Source organism: Herpailurus yagouaroundi, unplaced genomic scaffold (assembly GCF_014898765.1).
Source record: "Herpailurus yagouaroundi ecotype Mexico unplaced genomic scaffold, PumYag 100, whole genome shotgun sequence".
In the NCBI taxonomy this organism is placed as follows: domain Eukaryota; kingdom Metazoa; phylum Chordata; class Mammalia; order Carnivora; family Felidae; genus Herpailurus; species Herpailurus yagouaroundi.
Window position 1 is genome coordinate 60,830,049 of NW_024412391.1, and position 20,616 is coordinate 60,850,664.

A 20,616-nucleotide genomic window follows, 5' to 3' on the forward strand; every position below is an offset into this window, starting at 1 on the left:
TTTGTTCTTCTGTGTCTGGCCTAATTCATTCAGTGTAATGTCTTCAGGGTTCATCCATGTTGTAGCCAGTGTCAGAATTTCATTCTTTTTTAAAGCTGAAAAATATTCCATTGTGCCCAGCCTTTCCTTCTCCTTCCAGCTTTCTTGGTAATTAAAGCTAAAAGACTAAAAGTGTAGGCCTCCTTTCAAAGGCTTTAGAGTAGCAGCTATGGGGAGGACAGATGACTCCAGGTTGGACTGTGATCATTGAAAAGACACTCCAACTAAGGGCAGAGATAAACATTGTCAAGAAAACTCCCTCCAGAGACAGGACTAGGGGGACTGGGACAGAGCAGAGCACACAGAGGAGGTCACCCCAGCAACCCACATCCCTGGCCTCAGCTGGGGAAGCTACTCTCAGAAGAGCTGCAGGGTGGCAGCTACCACAGTGACTGAGGAGGGCTAAGAAGTACTGAGGGTTGCAGCAAGGCAATGGAATTTTATCCCTGAAAATAAAATCAGGGAATTATTTGGTGTCAAATACCACTGATTTTGATCCCCAGGACTGAAGGGTAAAGAAAGAGGCATGCAGTTACAAGATGGTTAAAGAAGGAAAGAGCCAAACAGTAAGACAATAAGGTTATTGTGATACAGTGACAAAAAGAAAAGATACAATAGGGCATATTATTTTTTCTATAGGTGTATCAGTTATCTCCTACTGCATAACAAAACACCCCAAAATTTAGTGGCTTAAAATCACTGTATTATTTCTTGCGAATCTATGTGTTGGCTGGAGGAATCTTCTCAGCTGGGTCAAGTGGGGCAAGTAAGGTATAGTCACTAAGTCAGTAAGTTTTAGTTAATAGCAATTTCAGGTTGATAGCACTATAGAGGTAACTAGTGTGCCAATCAATGAAAAAGATGGCAAATGAAAAAGCTCTAGAGTATAGGGCAATTCCCCAGACAGGCAAAGCCTATGGGAAACCTTAGGTAACCTGGAAATTCAAAGGAAAGAAAAATAGGGGCACTTAAAGACAGACAGTCAGTTAGATAAGTTGCACCTATTTTGCAAATTTTTTTCTCAAGGTTAGAAATTGCAAAACAACAACAACAACAACAACACAACTCTGTAGCCTCCAATCTTATGCTAGGTGTTATTTCTGCTATTTGCGATTATTTTCTGGCAGAAAAAAAAATGCAAAAAAGGAAAAGCCTCAGTAACTAAGGTTATATCTTATGCATGGGAATTATCAATAATTTTAAAAGTAAAAAAGTTGGGAGGTGTGATTCATTTACAATTCCATCTTGAAGTACAATGTTTTGATATCATAAAAAAACTCTATAACTTATCTGTATAATCTTAGAAATGTACTTAGTTTCTCTGGGCCTTGGCAAAAAAAAAAAAAAAGTTTTACTCACTTTTAAACCCAGATATAATTCGTTTCCTACTTACAAACAAAGAGCTATACCGAGTAATTTTTTTAGCACTTTCCGGATCAGAAATCTATGACTCAGGGACTACTTAGTTTTCCCAACACATCCACAGGTATCTTACTACAGACCATCATACTTTGAGATTAGGGAACAATCACGTCAGAATTAAATCTAATGAAATCAAAAGCTGTGCAGCTGCCTGCAGTACAGACATCAGAGATAGCATGCAAGTTTCATCTGAAGCATCACTATCAGTTTACTGAGGCTGACTTGAGTACTGGGGTAAGAAGGATTCTGAGGCCAATGCCAGGCTGAGTAAATCTTGTGTTTCAATCTCACTCTTCAGGTGGGATAGTGTAAGGAGGCAGGATATGACTGTGTGAACTACATGTTTACCATCTCTGCAATGTGAGTTAAGGATAATTAGGAAGTATAAAAATCTACCAATGACACTGCTTGCTATTTCCTAGAGAAGGAGACATTTGAACTAAACCTTACAATGGGTAAATTTTGGTGGATAAGGAAGAGGGCAGGCCCGGGTGTTATGCCACATACATATATATACATCCTATATGATATATATAGGAGAGGTGAACAAGGACAGGTATTAAAACCATGGACTGGCTCTCTCAACATCCATTTACCTTCTTTCTAGTTGCTTTCATGTACACCAAGATTTCTTTACAATTAGAATTCTGACTGCAATGATAGGCACTATATTACATGTAGAAGGCAGAAGTGAAGGAGAAGGCATTTTCATACTTTTAGCTCTTTCTGCTAGCTACAGGGTATGAAAATGAATTTGGGATTTTGTTTTTAACCTCAATCACATTCTAGTGTTTCTTTTTTCTCCAGATTCTTTGGGTGAGAGGCAACTACAGTAGCAGTGATGGCAGAAGCTTCTGATCCTTCCTGGATTGCTCCAATGTGTTTGCGAATTAAATCTATCTGGTAGCAGCCTCCACGGTGCTCCAGGAGTCATCCTTGGATGCCCGGCCTAGACTCTTCCTCTAGCCCTTCTGACACTTCTGCAAGCACCCAACTGCCTCTACTTAAGTCCCATGGTGCCTGAAAACATCTAGAATGACTTCTGCTTTCTACACTGAACCCCAATATAGAGAAGAATGATCAAAGATGTAGAGGTGAAAAGGTTTGTGGTATAACATGGAACAAGGAAGAAATCAGCTTGACTGAAGAAACAGGGTTGGGGAGCTCAAGGAGATGGAGATATACTGGAACAATGTGGTCAGAGCCAGACTCTGGAAGCCTTTCATGCCACGATGTGGAGCTGAGACTAGGTCTGGTAGGGAATGGCTATCACCGTGGAGTCAGAATAGGGTAGAGGGGGATAGAGTGGAACATGGAAGGGCTGTAAGCAGGAAGACTAATTCGAGGATATTGCAATGACAGGGTTTGAGATGAGGAGGGCTTAGAATAAAGTAGAGAGGCTGGAGTGAAAAAGGAAAAAGTAAATTCAAAGGTACAAGAAAAGACTGAAAGTTGAGGATAACATATAAAATAGGCAATATCCCGGACATCAAAAGTTCACTTGGTTAAAACGCTAATTTGTCACAAAATAGATATAACTGCAATGGACACACGTATAATCTCAGGAGCTACAACTTTATTCAACTGATGTTAAAATCTGTATTTTTCTCACTTGGTTTCTTCCTCTTACAGGCGGGTGGGGATAGGTTTGGTAAAATAGCATCAAAGTTAGACAAACTGGTTCTGATCCATCTCTAGGCTCCACCTGCTGACACTGCTCCCTTTCACTGCTGAATCACTGCAGACAGTGTCCAAGTAAAATAATAATCCCTGAGATTCTGGAATGTTGCCCTATCCTGGCAGTGTAAACCTAGCAAAAGAAAGGCCAAGAGTGAAGAAACGTCCCCTGAGAAGTCTGCTCCCAAGCCACCAAAGTTTCTGCCCTAGTTCCCAGGCTAGTCAAGCTCTCTCAAGTTATAGTAATTGTTCCTCTTTATTGAGAGCCTACTATGCCCAAGCATGGAGCCAAGAGATTTCCATCTGGCAATCTCATTTACCACCATGACAATCTTTACAGTGAACACTTTCTTCATAATTAGACAAATGAGAAAACCGAGGCTCAGAAAGTGGACAAAAATTTTGACTAATTTGTATAACCAATTTATACCATCACCTTAAAACTGGAAATGAGGGTGAATTACAGAACTTAGGAAAAGACAATTGGCTCACCCTCTCCTACCCAGATACCAGATAAACTCTCAAATATGGGTTGTCATTGGTCAGGCATTATCATTATTACATACTTTAGAAAAAGTATAAAGGAAATATCAAGGCTTTTCAATTATCAAGATTTGTATGGTCCTAAAGTTGCCTCTATATCATATAAGAAAAAATTACTTAAGTTTTAACCACATGATTTCCTGATTAGTGATTAAAACTTAAGTAATTTTTCTCAGACCAAATCAATTGCATTTTGTTAAATGAAAACTTTAAATAAGTCCAGATTATGTATTTATCAACATTCACAAAACCTAGTAGAATGGACTCTCATTAATTGTCATGATAATCATGAAAATGAAAAAGAGGAAAAGTGGAATTCCTAAATGAAGTGCAAGTTTCTTACATGCCTAGCCTTTCAAGACAGTGATTAGTAACTTCCCATCTTTATACCCAAATTTTTTAGGCTAAAAAAGTCAAATAAGTTAAGAAAAGTTCAGCCATTGCCTGGTCCTGTATATGTCTAATGAAAGTCAGTGTCTTTTATTATCCTACTTGGTAAAAAAAAAAGAATAAGTTTCGCTGGATCCCAGGAGCGTTGGGCAGACTAATTAATAGCTATAAAATGCTCTCAAATGAAGAATACTATATCTGTATGTGCTAACTTTTTTTCAGTGATCATGTTAATACCCTATTCATTTCACTGGTAATTGTATAGCGCCATCACCATAGTGTAATGATGTGTGCCATGCAAAAGTCAGGTGAGATAATCTAATGATGTCAAGATGAAACGCTGTCAGTGTAAGTCTATAAAGATAGTATAACACTGTCAAAAATGAAAGGAAATTATGGCATTGTAAGTTCTACTACCATTAAAAGATGTTAGAAGGAAAGGGTTCCACAATCTGGGGCAATGTCTGTTATGACAGATGTACTCAAGCAACTTAAAAGACAAACTAGCATCCCTCATCTAATTTTCTTTATCCAAAGAGTTTTTATTAAAATTCTGTTAATTTCCTACATGAGTATCTTCAAGCCCAGAATAGGACTATGATTCTCAAAAGCAATTTGTGTTTGAAACATTCATTGTTCTTTGGGTCTATGGTCCAACACTAATTGCACTAGATCGTCTTATCTTTGTCAAGGGCAGGGAGAACATTTGAAAAGTTTTGTGAAAGGTAATAGTTCTCCAAGTTTCGCTTTCTGAAGACACCTTGGCAGTGAGAGAGATATCTTTGTTATACATGGCACACCTCACAGAAGAAAAGAAATACAGCCCCTTAACGCATGGTTAGTTTAGGCACACCATTTATCCTCCCTATATACCAGATTTGGAAAAGCCTTAGGAAGGTCCAAGCTGAAAAGAAAACAAAACCTTTCAGTATACATTTGTGCATTTGGGAGCCTTGAATTTCAGTTCTCTGAAGTTTTCTATTATGTGGAGGATTCAGATGAAATGATTTTAAAAATGCAGAGGCGTGATCTCTGCCAAGGCTATTAAAAAGATAATAATCAAAATGAAATAAGGGATTTAGAGTCAACACATAAAAAAGTCAGACAAAAGATTGGACCATGCTGTACTCAGGGATTCCACCAGTCTATACAGTGAGAGTTAGAGTCTAGTGAATTTGTGTGAGTTAGAAACAGATGCAACTTTCTTGGAGCAAATATAGCCCCTTCCTGAACACATGGCTGGTAAGTATGGTTAAGGGCTGGATTTCAGCTCCCAGTTTCCTTTCATCATGGCACCCTTGTGTAGTGCACAACTTGCACTACTACAGAAGGTAGTCCTGACTATTCTTAACTAATCTCCTGGGTAGAGGCTAAGTAGCTCAAATCCGAGGCACCTAGAAAATCTCTGCTCTACCTACCATGCAAATTCCCATGATGCCAGGCTACAGGACAGTACTTCCCAAGATGGCCTCCTGATAGACTTTGAGGAGTGTTAGAAATATACCATGAAAATCAAAGTTTGGCCAGAACCATCCCAGCTTATTCCTGTTATTGTAGGGTAGTTATTACCATCCCCTTTTCACTTTCAAAAGCATCCTGGTTTGAATGATACAATATATAGTCACCTTACACACAACTGAGAAGAAACGGAAATTTTTCCCAAAATAGTCTATAAATGGGTGTGTGGGATACATATGTGAATGTGAAGGTGGATGGGGTGGAAGAAAGGAAAGAATGGAGGTACATGGAGAAATAGGATCTCTAGCTCAGTTTTATGTGGGTTTGTCCGTAGTTAGTTCCAGGGACCAACTGCTCATTGACATTTAACATCAGTTATGGAATTAAGCTTTCTATTAGAGCAACTTAACCTGAATTTCCTGGCTCCAATGCTAACTCACCCCCACACTCCCAGATATAACTCACATCTTAGTTCAATTTCCTAAGTTGTGGATGCTAATATCCAGCAACGGATCCTAAAGAAAAGTGTGATTCATTACAGGAAAAGGAAATTGTTGATGTAAACAAACCATTATAACTAAAAGAGTTATTGCATGCATCTGTAGTGTAAGAATACAAAGAAAAGGAGAAGATCAACAGAAATGTTATTCTGGTATCTAAAGCCAAAATTTTTGGTTTTCTTTTCCATAGGGTGTAGGATTTCTGATTTTGGAGATTTTCCCATGCAATAAACTTACTAGCCACGGGAGCCTAATTAAATTTCTTATCCTCTGTCTCTCATTAGTCAGTATAAATGGGTGAACAATGGCACCTCCTTATATTCTGTTGTAAAGATGAAATAAAATAACACACAGAAAGCAGTTAGCACACAGTCTATGCCTAATGGATGTTATTTTTTTTAAAGAGGAGCAAATTTGTTTCAGTTTAGGACCAACTCTCTCTCTCTCTCTCTCTCTCTCTCTCTCTCTCTCTCTCTCTCTCTTTCTCTGTGTGTGTGTGTGTGTATGTGTGTGTGTGTGTGTGTGTCTGTGTGTCTGTGTGTACACAGATAGCATTTTAACGATGGAAAATTTTGACTAGTCTTAGGTAACAGCACAGTTTTATGTAGTGTTTGTCAAATAGGAAGTTAGGAAGTCAGGTTTCTCAAAGCCCTACTTTCCTGTCAAGAATATTGTGAGGGAAAATATTAAATTATATGGGAGCCCTCTGTTTTTTTTAAGTTTAAACCTCTAAGCAAATTCAAGTATGATGATGATGATGATGATGATGATGATGATGATGATGATGATGATGGTGATGATGATGATGTGATGGTGGTGATGATGAAAGTGGACTCTTGGGCTTCTGTTTATTAATCTGTCACATGGATATCCAGGAGTACCTTTAATTCAAAATATATGTATTTGAAAGCGCATATTTATTCTAAAGAGCTAAGCAGACATGAAGTCCCTAACTATGGTTCCTCCTGGTGCTTCTTCCCCCTGGCCCAACCACCTAGAGTGCAGAGGAGGCAACAGCTTGTCTTCCATGGGCATGGGGGAGCCGAGCCAGGCATCTCTCTTTCTCAGGTGCCCACTAACCTACAGGGACCAACAGAAGCTCAGGCAAACCCAATGCCCATGGACAGACAGAGAATTGCAAGGATGGTGGTATGAAGAGAAGAGGAAATAGGCCAGGCTGGAGAGAGGGCAGCCCTGCATGAGCCCGCAGCCCTCGAAGACCAGGTGCTTTACTCCTGACAGTAGTGCCTCACAACAGTGCTACCACATAATGGCTCAATAAAGCACGTGGTAGGAGTGCCAATATGGAGTATGGGTTCAAGTTAAAGGAAAAGCAAATGTATCAAAGTTGAAGACCACACATAACAACCTGACATAGCTACTTCTTTAGGCTACTATGAAAGTAAAGTGAATTATGTAGTTGGAAAAAAAAAACATTGAAAGGCTACAAAATTTGCAAAAGACATGCCAAATGTTTGTCATAATACTATAAAGAGGAATAGAGCCCAGCCTTATATTGGAAAAACTTGGAGAATTTTTTTTCCTGAAGTGTTATATACAGAGCCACATGGGATTTTAGTGACCCCAGTTCTAGTAACAGGAAAGTCAAAAGAAAAGAACTGTCATTAGCACCTTCTATTTCATTCATTCCAACTTCTCTAGGAAGTATTCCCCAAAGACAAACCTTGGGTGGACAAGTGTTTTTTCCTAAATGCCACCCTAATGTTGATTCTAATTCAGAGATGACAGGGTGGTTCTTAATGCCTGGCTGTTTTTATCTTTTTGCTTTCCATTCTTCCACCTATTTCCCTTCCAATCTTTTCCATTGTTCTTGTAAGTTAGAGATTTACCAGGTGATTTTAATTGCTGAATACTTTTTTCCCTCTAGTTTCACACCTAATTCACTGGCTTCTACTAAAAATACTATCACTGGACAAAGATGGTTGGTTCACTTCTTTTCTCAATGTTAAAAACTTCTCCCTATCCTCTCCAAGTTTACTATATAGCTTAACTACCAAAGACCTAGTACACAGTTATTCTATGACACAACGCTGTAAGTGTCTGAAACTATTAAATGGCAAGTATGGAAAAGCTGTTAAAACTCCTGAAGCAGTGAGAGAGCCAAACAACAAAATGTAGAGAAAGAATGGTATATCCATAGAATATGTTCAGTTTTTCCATGTATGAATGCAGCTACACTCACCTGTATTTGCTTTTTGTTGATTTAATTTGTTGATCTTCATCCTCATTTTTTTTTCTCTAGGAGAGGATTTAATGCAGTGTCTGAGGATATTCCATGTGGCTAGCTGCAGTCCAGAGTTACATAAACAGAATTATCTTTTCCATCTATAGTTCCAAGGATTCCTTGGAACTTATAAAAAAAATTCCCCATTTATTTTATTTTTCCTGTTGAAGTATAATGATGTATAACATTATATTAGTTTCAAGAATATAACATAATGATTTGATATTTATACATATTGTGGAATGATCATAATAAGACTAGTTAACATCTGTCCCCATAAGTAGTTACAAAGTTTTTCTTCTTATCATGAGAACTTCTAAGATCCTACCCTCTTAGTAACCTTCAAATATCCAATACAGTACTATTAACTATAGTCATCATGCTATACATAACGTCTCCATGACTTATTTATTTTATAACTTGGAGGTTTGTACTTTTTGATCCTCTTCTCCCATTTCCATGCCCCCATCCCACTTTAGACTAACCATAGTGCATGCAGACAATAGTATGTTGCCTGAAAAGTGGGGTCTGTTGAAAGTTACAACAGCAACGAAAGTGTTCCCTGATTTCTTAAGTAACCAACTGAAATGCATACATCCATTGGGGTTAAAACTGTGAAAATGCACTCAAACCATGGGTGCATGCAGTCACAAACCCAAAATTGTAAACCAAGATGTGGCAATAAATTATATGAATGTATATGTTCATATGATACTTTGCTAAATGCACCACCCAAGAGCCTGTTGAGACCATGTTGAGTCAGTGAAATAAAACCAAAGAATTAATGTTGCAAAAGCAAAATTTGACATAATATATATCCCCATGGGCTAAATAAGTTGACCATAACTAAGATTCTGGATGGCAGAGTAATGTATCTTTTCCGCCCACAATTTTTAAAAGTGACTCCGTTGCTGTGTCAGCTACACTTCACTTGGAAAGCTATTGAATTTTCCTTTCTGTTGCCTTAATTTTCTTCTGCAGGAGCACAGAGGGATGCAAGTCCAGGTGGGCACTGTGCCTTCGACTGATTACGCTGCGTAACACAGCAGGGAAACCTCTTATCTCAGGCTGGGGCTGCCTGTTTAAGAATCTTTTTCTTTATAAAAGGTATAAGGTAGTAAACACAGCTGTAGAAAAAGACTCTGTATTTTCTTGCTGTTTGTTTTAATCTATTAAAATAATATAATTAAGAGAGAGCACAAAAACATCTATAACATTATACTATCTGCCCATGTGCATATACATTATGCGCCAAGTTTTACCCAGCTCACAGTGTTTGAATAATCTGAATGGATTTGACTTTAGAAGTGGTTTTTTACATCTTTGCCTACAGTGTTGTCAGATCATAAAAATACAGTGGCTTAGGATCAATGAACTTTAAAATTCTAAATTGATCTTGGAATTAGGATGTTATTAAAGATGACTTAAGCTTCACTCTTGCTATTTCCTTGCCAGAGTTGGATCATTGCTCTGAATTCCTGTCTGCCGATTACTTTTCTTTTAACTCCACAAGGGGTATTTTTTTTAATTGGAATATTTATATATCTTTAAGAAGAATAAAGGTTTTGTAAATAGTATCACAGCCAAACCTTCCTTTCAAGAAGATGAAATCTGAGTTTAGGATGAAGAATATGACTCAATTCAGTTTGCAAAGACATATAATAATATAATCCCATTTACTTCCTACTTAGATGAACTTGAAGTGTTTTCAGCTGTGGTATATTAAATTCGTTTCATAGAGAATAGATTAGAGTGGATACTTAAGGCCTTTTCCTAGCCAGTTATGTTTAAGTTAAATGAATAAACATATTTTAATGTCTTAATTATAAAAATAAAATGTGCAGAAGCCTATGATCTGCACTATCATTTGGAAATAAACTGAAAAACCCTGTTACGTTGGAATTAAGTGGAAAATAGTTTCCCCCTCTGGGGATTTTTAATATATTCAGAATATTTCTATAATTGTTTGCTAGTGAATCCTTTGAGATTACTTTGGTAGAGACACTCTTGAACTCCAAACACGTTTTTCTTGAGGATGGGGGGCAGGGGGGCACTGAAATTAATTTCAGCATGGGAGGAATCTTTCTACCTATCCTTTCCATCAACTCCCATACTCTTTCCCTCACCTCCCTCCCTGGGTGAGCTCATTGTCAATTCATAAGGGCTTCACAGCATTTTGGGTTGGGCCTGGTTAGTTCAGCCTTGAGAATACATGGGAAGAACTGTAAACTTCGGTGGGGGAATTAAACAGTTTTGCTAACTCAGAGGGTGAACCACCTCTGAATGTCAGTTCCAAGCCAGTGTGCCTTGCTTTCTGTTGGGAGACACAAAGGCCATTCAGCTGAGTTGCCAAAACCAATGACCAACAACTTGTGATATTTTTGAAAGCTTTCACCACTTTTGAAACAATCGTTCCTGTCTTTTCACCTCACCTCAGTTCATAGAAATATATCTCTTCTAAACAAACATCAGATTGAATATTTCAAGGCTGTTACCTTAAGTTATTACGTGGTCTTAGAGACCTAGTTCAAAGAAAAATGAAACTCCATTGTAAATAGAATTATTCAGATCTATCTCCACAAAATGTATGACAGCCAGCTTTGTTGTGCTTGATATTTCTGGGATGAAAAGTACTCTACATGGTTCATGATCAATAAAGACATAATAACAGTGAACTTCTCTGAAAGCTTTTTTCACTAGACAGATAAAGAAAAGTAATGGATAAAGCATCGCAAATAAAAAGTAAAATAAGCCAAGAATGGGACGTTTAAAAAGCAGGTAGTTCACTGATAAAAATCCTAAAGTCCAAAAGCACTGTATCAAGTTTGCACATATAATGCCAGTATCATATTATGGGTTCCTTTATCTACCTGAATGGCACATCTGGTGGATGTGCATAATGTTTTAAATAAATGAAACAATAGTTTCCGTATTAAAAAGATCTTAAGTACACAAATTAAATATTTTCAGATGCAGTGATTTGACTGAACTTCAAGTCCCAATGAAAGGATGTTCTGCTTTTCAAAAGCCTACAAGTAAAGAGTCTTCAGATGGACCAGAGGGAGAAAACTGCATTTAATGCAGCTTATTAAAATAATCTTTCCCACCCCTTTCCAAGGCACTCCTCCTTCAAATTCAGCGGCACTACCATTTCAGCCCAGGGAAGCAGAGAATTACCAGCAGGCTCTGGAGCGCCTCATCCAGTTAGACGAGGGCCTGCTTCACTGTCAAGGAGATAAGATCACCGCCAACTATTCCCAGTCATCCCAGTTGAGCAGATTGAACGGAGCGTGTTACCCCCCCAAATCGCCAGATTTCCTACTGAATCCCAGAAAAGGCTGATCCGGTGGAAGGAGGGGAGGAAAAGTGTGAATGTATAAGTAGTAAAGGAAAGGAGCTAAAGGGCATGGGGTGGAGAGAAAGGTCTGCCGGAAGCAAAAAGAAGGAAAGCCACGTAGTAGTGTTCTCGAACCCCAAAGACCTGCCAGCATTGTCCAGCCAGCGACTCACAGCTCGGGAAACGTTAGGCATTTGCGCGCGCCATCCCTCACGGACACTAGGTGGCGCTCACGGTAAAGACTTGCACTTCTCTTAGGGTCCATCCCGCCCCCCACGTCCGCCCCCTCTCGCCCCGTGCAAATTTCGGCTACCAGGAGATGGAATTACTCACATTCTTCCTACGTGTCTCAGTGGGGAGAGTACTTCTGGATAATTTTGCTGCTGTGGAGCTGTTCCTCCACGACTGGGCCTGTCGGTGGGTTTTGAAAGAGGCAACAGCTCGCTGGCCTTAAAGCAAAGTTCTAGGCCTTGGTGTGATTACCACCCACAGTACCAGCAAAAGTTTCTACCCTGAGAGCCGAGATTCTCAGAGCTTTTGCGCCCGGGGTTTTGATCCGAAGCGGGGCGGTGGGAGGGGGGGGGAATGTGGGGGGAGGGATGGGGGGCAGGCCCGGTTGCCACAAGGACTCCAAAACGTTAAATGAAATGGAACTATATTGTGATCAAACTCCTTTTAACCTAGAGCTCCCTCCTCCTCCCGCTGCCTATGAGGAAAGGGTAGGGGGAACTGGAGTCCAGCTAGAAAAGAACAAAATCAAGAAAGTTAAGGCTCTGGATCTCCAGAGGCACACCCAGATTTGGAGGTCTCACACAGCAGCGGCCTCTGTGCCAGTGCCTCTAGTCTGGCATGTGGGCCAGCGCTTTAGGAATTGAAACAAAGACGTTAAATCCTTCCCTACCACCCCGTTCCTTTTTGTGTTGGATAAAATACGAGAATTTTTTTTTTTTTGACGGAGGGAAAAGCAAAATTTAGGAAGGTCTAAACTAACTTAAAAAAAATAAAAATAAACTAACTTAACATTGTAACATTGTGTTCTCGACCAGATCCCTAACTTCTAAATCATGCCCCAAATTTGCAGTTTCCAATCTCGTACTAGTTGAAATCTGCTTTCTCAGCAAGGTCTAAGGACATAACCATTTGGAGCATAGTCGGATTGACCTTATTTCCCTCTGCCTAGTAACTTTTAAATCTATAACAAATAAAAAGTGGGGGGTGTGGGGACCCGCTAAGGCAGCCCAGCTCCCTGCTCCACTTGCCTTTGCCAGGAGGTGCTTTGACCCATCCTTGGCATTACTCTGGGGAAGCGATTCATGTAATTAAATGACAGGATGTGTGTAAGGTGACTCAGTGGGTGCCAAGAACTTCTCCAGCACAGAGACCAGAACTGCAAGCAGTACGGGTTTGGCACTGCTTTCCCGATGTCCTGTAGTTCTTCACAGTTTAAACCCAGGGGGTGAACTGCAATGCCAACATCGACAGTGTGAGGCAAGGGGTAAACAGCCAAGGCTCTGTTTCCTGGTGGACTATCTCAGAGAAGTTCAGGGCTGCACAGGCCTAAAGCAGGAGGCTTGGGCCAGGGTGGGGAAGGGAAGGGGGTGCAGGGAGAGGGGGAATGCTGTGGGGACCCTGTGACACACACCTCCCCTTCCCTGTGCACTCCTGTCCTAAAACTGTCCCCAAAGGGTAGTGCGGCAATAGCTGTGGTTTTACCACACCCAGACTGCAGAAGCGAGGAGTTAGTGCACGTGTGGTCACTCCAGTTTGCAGTTCCGCAGCTAGGCTGACATCCTGCCCTGAGTTCCAGAACCCTGGCTCTCCCTGCCAGCCTATTTTGGGTCAGAGTAGCTCTATGACTAAGGTAAGGCTAAACTAGCACTGAACACAACTAACGTGGACACTTTCTTCGGTTGAGAGTGGGTGGGTGAGGGAATGAGAGGCCCCACCAGCCCAGGTTCTAGGTTCTGGGTCTTAGGTTCTCGGTCTCAGACTCCCTGGAGATAGATGCTGGGAGGGTCCAAATCAGGATCCAGTTCCTGCAGTTGCCTATTTTAGGGGAGTGGATATGGGGGCGCGGTAGTTTGACTTATGTTAAATTTCTAAGCTCCCAGCTGCATCACCACTACAGCAAGAGTGACTGTCATGAAAAGCAAACTCTGCACCTCCAGTACCAAGTGTTTGATTATGGAGCCTTTATTCCCTTTGCATATCAGTTGAGGCATGTCTGCCACGGGAAATGAAGGGAAGGAGAATACAGAAAGCAGGACTTGGGAATTAGAAAGGCAAGCCCTTTGCTGCCACGTCCATGGAGCTTGGAGGGGGAGATTCGTGGACTTCACACAACCTCACCCCAAACAGCTTTTGTCCCTACTTCCTAGTCTTCCCAGGGTTTCCCCATTCGGTCCTGGAGTAATGATAGATCGTAAGTGAACCATTCACTTCTGCAGGAGTATTTGGCCACTGAACACAGTTATAGACCCTCTATTCCAATGGCGTCCGCGTAGACAAGAATATTGAACAAAATGTGCGGCTGCCTGCTTTTCTTGGGGACCAGCAATTTTGGCATCATTAAGTTATTTGTGCTTGTGACAATGATATTTTTAAATGATTGTAAGAGATTTAGGGTTGCAGGAACTCTCTCTGCCATTAACCGCTCAATGGACAGCGTGCATTCTTGAGCATCCTTATCCAGCCCTTGTCTGAGAAGTAAGTACTCATCTTGTGCAAAAGAAGTGCTTGCTGCAAATTTGTGTCATTCCCCAAATCACAAATTTTCAACACCCGTAAGTTGCAACTTGGTTCTCAGCACCCCACCAAAAATATTGCTCTCTATTCCTTCTCACCTCCGGTCCCACATCCCTGCTCCCTCCCCCCATACCCTGCTTTGATTCCTCATTTCAACATCAGCCTTCAGTTCCACACAAGCCCCAGTTGCAAGCCACAGGGGTGGGGAGGTAGGGAACAAGGAAAGACCATCGCCGACCTCATCCCCCAAACATGTGCACTTTCCGAGGCTGCTGATTGGAACACATTGTCTCCAGACATTACTGAGCTGGGTGTTGGGGCTCCTGCGTTGTCTTTGGTATTCACTGAAAACAGATTGTCTGAGACACCCTCCCCCAACAAGCAACAACAACACACACGCGTGCGCCCCCGCGCGCGCGCGCGCGCGTACACACACACACACACACACACACACACACACACACACTCCTCCCCACCCCCTCCATTTTTTTCTCCCTCTTTTTTAAGCAATGCTTTGTTGTGCTAAAACTAGTTGGACGAGTTAGGGTGTTGCTGCTGCTCCCGAGGCCCTGGCCAATGGAACCCGATCCACCCCGCTGTGCGTAAGCGCGCAATTAAGGATTTAACCAAGGCTGTGCTGCGCCTCAGCCATCAGTCAGCCAGCCGGAGACAGAGAGCCTCCACGACTCCCAGCCTCCTCCTCGCCGCCGCCGCCGCCTCCTCCTTTTCTCCTCCTCCTCCTCTTCCTCCTCCTCCCTCGCTCCCACAGCCATGTCTGCTTAGACCAGAGCAGCCCCACAGCCAACTCGGGCAGCAGCCGCCGCCACAGCAGCAAGGACAGCCGCCGCCTGTGAGCGATGACAGGAGTGTTTGACAGAAGGGTCCCCAGCATCCGATCCGGCGACTTCCAAGCTCCGTTCCAGACGTCCGCAGCCATGCACCATCCGTCTCAGGAATCGCCAACTTTGCCCGAGTCGTCGGCCACCGATTCCGACTACTACAGTCCCACGGGGGGAGCCCCACACGGCTACTGCTCTCCTACCTCGGCTTCCTACGGCAAAGCGCTCAACCCCTACCAGTACCAGTACCATGGCGTGAACGGCTCCGCCGGCAGCTACCCCGCCAAAGCTTACGCCGACTACAGCTACGCCAGCCCCTACCACCAGTACGGCGGCGCTTACAACCGCGTCCCGAGCGCCACCAGCCAGCCAGGTATGGGGGGGGGGGGGGGGGGACGGGATGGGGGCAGATACAGGGGCAGCCAGAACTCCAGAGGCGCGAAGTGGGGTGGAAGATTGGGGCCCGCGACAACCACTACAGTGGGGGCGCGCCCGGCAGAAGGGAGGGGGGCCTGGACTCTGCAACCAAGAGAGGTTCTCCTGGGCCAGCATTTTAGGGATTCTTAGAAGAATCTTCCTTAGTAGAATCCTCCACTCCGGCACCTGGGGGTGGGGGGCCCTCAAGTTTCTGGATTCCCAACTTGCCTGGTCTGGAAGCCAACTAGGCTGCAAAGGGGCTAGGGGTGGAGAGAAGAAAGAATCAAGCAGCCTGAGTGGCGTTTGCGTAATAAAGGGGAGGTTAGTCGTTGGAATTGTTGGTGAGCGTGCTCGGTTGGTGCGAGTGGGAGTGGAAGGCTGCCTCAAAGACTCTGTCGGGATTAGTCTGAGAGCAGCCACGAGCCAGCGTGGTGTCGGTGCCCTGGGCGCGGGGTGGGGGTTGAGGACTGGGGAGCTGCAGCCCGCCAGAGGAAGAACGCGCAGAGCGCCTTGTGGTTTATCCAGGGCATTTCCAAAAACAAAAAGGCATTTAAGGGTGGAGGAGGGTTGCTGAGGGGTGCGTACAATTTCTCTTCCTCTTCCCCACCTCCTCTCTTTTCGCCTTGAAACTTAGTTGGAGAGTTGAAGAGGGTTAGCTTGGGCGGTAAGAGAGGCATGAGGTCTCCTTGGAGAGGTTTTGCTGGTTGGGTTTGATCTCTTCCCACTAGCACATTAATAATCCTGCTAATATTAGAATCCCCTTCTTTGGCAGAATAGAGACCACAGCTCTCATTCTCCACCCTTTCCTCTCTCCCAGGAGCTTGCCACACACACACACACACACACACACACACACACACACACACACACACACACAGGGGAAAGGTTCTCCACCCCTTGCAGAGATGGTACTTTTGATAAGATGGTACTTTTCGGAAAGGGGACTTGTGGCCCCAGGGTATGTTTGTAAGACAGGCTTTCAGAAAGTCTTCCCGCGCCCCCCCCCCAAATATATTCACGACTTTGAGAAATTCGTCCTGACCTGCCGCCCCTTTCCTACGAAAACACCCCAGCACCCAATCCTTTTCAACGTGTGACTCTTACTAAATTTTAAAAGAAAGCCCAGGGGGTGGTATGTCTTCGTTCCTTTCAGTGTCTCTTTATTTCGTGCATAAGTGAAAGATTTTTTTTTCTTTTGGCCAAGAACTTATTAAGTCTATTTGTAAAAGAAACCAGACACATCTGTGCCCTCGCAGATCTGCAGGGAGATTATGGGGGCTGCATAATCGGCCCTCTGTCTGCAGCGGCCTGGACCTTTTGCTGCTGAATTGAAGGAGCATAGTTTGCTTGTGGGTCTTTGAACTTTGGAGACCTCGGTTAGCGTCTTCCCTGCCCAAGCGTCTGGTCTCTGCGGGCGCCCGAACAGACGCCGACAGAAGTAGCGGGGCGGGGGGGGGGGGGGGGGGATGTCAAGGCCCAGGGCCTTCCCTTGAAGCCCCAGGAGGCGCTGGCCAGGCTCGCCCCAAAAACGAGGGTGAGCACAGGGTGGGCGTAAAAACAGGTCAGGGTGCAACAGGAACGGCTGCAAGGGCTAAATCCCAGACTCCAAGGAGGGAGCTGTGCTGTACAAAGAGCTCTGCACAAGCCCACAAGAACCTGAATGAACAGAGTAGGGAATTAATCAAACCACCTGGCTTTTCCACCGTTTCGGAGAGGGGCATATTTCTCTGGGTCTTGTTAAGCAAAGGAGGTGCCACCGGGATGAAAGACTGCGTGGTAAACAGAACAAAACAACACAAGTAAACAAAACCCCTAAGGACTGTATTTGAGGGTTCTGTAAACGAAACACTGTCGACAAACTCTAACCGAGTCTGTTTTGATTATTTAGAGAAAGAAGTGGCCGAGCCCGAGGTGAGGATGGTGAATGGCAAACCAAAGAAAGTTCGTAAACCCAGGACTATTTATTCCAGCTTTCAGCTGGCCGCGTTGCAGAGAAGGTTTCAGAAGACTCAGTACCTCGCCCTGCCCGAACGCGCGGAGCTGGCCGCCTCGCTGGGACTGACGCAAACGCAGGTAAATCCGCCGGCGGCCCGGCCGGAGCCCCGCCTCGGCTGCCTGCTGGGCCGCGCGGTTCCGTCCCGACGGGCTGGAACCGACTGGATAGCACCCGCCAGAAACTCGCAGACAGAGAGACACGGCCCCCAGCCCTTACCTCCACGAGCCCGCCGGGTGTCGCCGCCGTGCGGCTGTGGGGACGGGATGGAGACGTCGCTCACCCCCCCACCCCTCGCTTCGGGCCTCCTGGGGCGAGGGGCCGATTTCCTAGATTGGAAACAAGGGGAGGGTCATTTCTAGGACACTCTCACGGCCTTGAGAAATTGGTCCTCTTCACAGTGCAGAGCCTCTGGAGGTGAGCCGGCCGGGCGGCTTCGCGTTGGTCCCGGGCAGTGAAGGTCGCCTCCGGCAGGAAAGCTGAAAGGTCACGCCCCGCTCCTGCGGAGCTTTCGGCCATAGCAGCCAGAGGGTCTCAAAGTAGGGGGGGGGGAGGGAGGGGGCGCTGTGGTGAGGGGGATATCATCCCCTGCTTGTCCCATTCCTTTCACCCCCACTGCAACCCTGCTGGGGCCTATTAAAAAAAAATGAAGAATGTTCGAATCGCCGCCCAGAGCTGCAGGCGCATTCTGACCTTTGGAAGCTGAGGAGGGAGTGGAGGGAATTGGGAGGGAGATGGGGACACCGCTCCTTTCCCTCCACACTCGCGCGCGCACAGCCAGCCCCAAGGCCCTCGCGCGGCTCTCGAGCCATTGTTTTGGAGACCTTCGCGGCGCCGCGTTTCGCGCGCACGGCGCAGGCCCACACGTGGGCGCACGCCGCTGGGACCTTCGCGCCCCCCTCCCCCCGCCCGAACAAAAACTACAAACCGCGGCCTCCGAGTCACGCCCTTGCGGCGGCCGGTGAGCACCTAGCCGGTCAGGGTGTCCTCTCGGGGCCCCTGATCCGGGCTTGGCCTCCTGCTCGGCCCCCTGACTTTAGGCCGCGAGCTACAGGGAGACGCCAGGTCCGGGCCACTTGGAGGCCCAAGATGCCTCCAGTCGCCGCTCTGGGGAAGGCGCGGGCGGCCTCTGAGTGACCCGGTAACGTGTGCCTTTGTTCCCCCACCCAGGTGAAAATCTGGTTTCAGAACAAAAGATCCAAGATCAAGAAGATAATGAAAAACGGGGAGATGCCCCCGGAGCACAGCCCCAGCTCCAGCGACCCCATGGCGTGTAACTCGCCGCAGTCTCCGGCGGTGTGGGAGCCCCAGGGCTCGTCCCGCTCGCTCAGCCACCACCCTCATGCCCACCCTCCGACCTCCAACCAGTCCCCCGCGTCCAGCTACCTGGAGAACTCGGCTTCCTGGTACCCGAGCGCGGCCAGCTCAATCAATTCCCACCTGCCGCCTCCTGGCTCCTTACAGCACCCGCTGGCGCTGGCCTCCGGGACACTCTATTAGGCGGCTTGCTCTTGCTCTCTTTTTGGGACTGCTGTGTTTTGCTGTTTTAGAGAGTCATAAAGAAAGGAATTCATTTGGGGAAGGTTGGAAAATGGAAACAAAAAAGATTCATGTGTAAAGCTTTTTTGCATGTAAGTTATTGCATTTCAAAGGATCCCCAGCCCCTCTTTTTTTTACTGACGAACTTTTTTGCGCAACTGTGGACACTATCAATGGTGCCTTGAAATCTATGACCTCAACTTTTCAAAAGACTTTTTTTCAATGTTATTTTAACCATGTAAATAAGTGTAGATAGAGGAATTAAACTGTATATTCTGGATAAATAAAATTATTTCGACCATGAAAGCAAAATGTTTCTAAAAAATACTCCTTTTGCCCTCCTTATAATCGGCTAGTGACGTTTTATGCAGGCAACTAAAGGAAGGCCAACTCTGCAGAGATCCAATATGGCAAAAAGGAAAAACAGAAATTGGGGGCTGCATGGATGCAAAGCTGCACACGTGCATGTGTTGGGTGCTGTACTTGATGTGTTTATATGCATACGTGGCCTGTTGATAGTCCTGCCATAAAACATATATTTAGGTGGGGTTTTTTTTGTTTTGTTTTTGTTTTGCCTAACCACAAAAACATTTAGATAATTTTAAGTTTTACCCCAAATTGTTTCAGGTAGAAAGTAATGCTGGCATCTAAATCCGGTCCTCCCACCCTGTGTGCGAGTCAAAAAGCAGAAATCCATCAATAATCACTCTGAATTCTATGCTCAAAGCAATTATCATGGAGAACCCCAACACCCCCCCCCCCAAAAAAACAGCCTCTGTGTATTGGCAGAGCAATTAGACAAATTACAATCCCTTCTAATGGGAGCTTCCAGAGATGAGGAGGAGGAGGTGGAGGAGGAGGAGGAGAGAAGAAGAAGAAGGGCAAGAAGAAGGAGGAGGAGAGAAATTATTGAACAAGAAGAAGAAATTTTCCTTCCTATTACAATTTTTTTTTTAATTTGAAATATTTGCAGCATGGCAAATGGTAGGGTCTTGGACGCCTTGGTGTATGACTAAAAATTTATTTCAGCTCTTTCAGAGAGGAAAGGATCACAGGGCTTGAGAACAATGATAAACCTAAATCAGTAAGGCAAGCAGGGCATGGGTGGGGGGTGGGGGGTCATTTCTTCTCCTGCCAAGAGAGGGAACTGCAGAGTGGAGGAAAGGAATGAAAGCATTTTGGCCCGGTTTTGATTTCATCTCGTGTGAGATAATATTATAAATATTTTTTTTTCCTCCATCCTCTTCACCACTCTGGTTTTTTCACGAAGGAGCTCTTTCTGCTTTGCTTTTACATAAAACAGTGGCAAAGCAGGTTCCAAACGATGGGAAATTGAATCTGTTTGCAGGGATTTCTCCTTTGTGAAGCCTTCTTAGGGGCAGAGAGGAAGGACTTGTAGCAACTTTGGCCTGTGTCCCATCCTTCTCCCTGTGGCCCTGCACAGAGACATCCACACTGTGACCAGAGATGCA

At 44.6% G+C, this 20,616-nt stretch overlaps 1 protein-coding gene across 1 annotated transcript; it reads left to right on the top strand.

The window, feature by feature from the left end:
* The first annotated feature begins 14,901 nt into the window (after nucleotides 1-14,901).
* On the top strand, nucleotides 14,902-19,456 carry DLX5 (distal-less homeobox 5). The gene is made up of 3 exons (XM_040472597.1): nucleotides 14,902-15,568; nucleotides 17,501-17,685; nucleotides 18,776-19,456. The coding sequence occupies exons 1-3, from the start codon at nucleotides 15,214-15,216 to the stop codon at nucleotides 19,103-19,105; spliced, it is 870 nt and encodes a 289-aa protein (XP_040328531.1). The 5' UTR covers nucleotides 14,902-15,213; the 3' UTR covers nucleotides 19,106-19,456.
* Nucleotides 19,457-20,616: the final 1,160 nt, after the last annotated feature.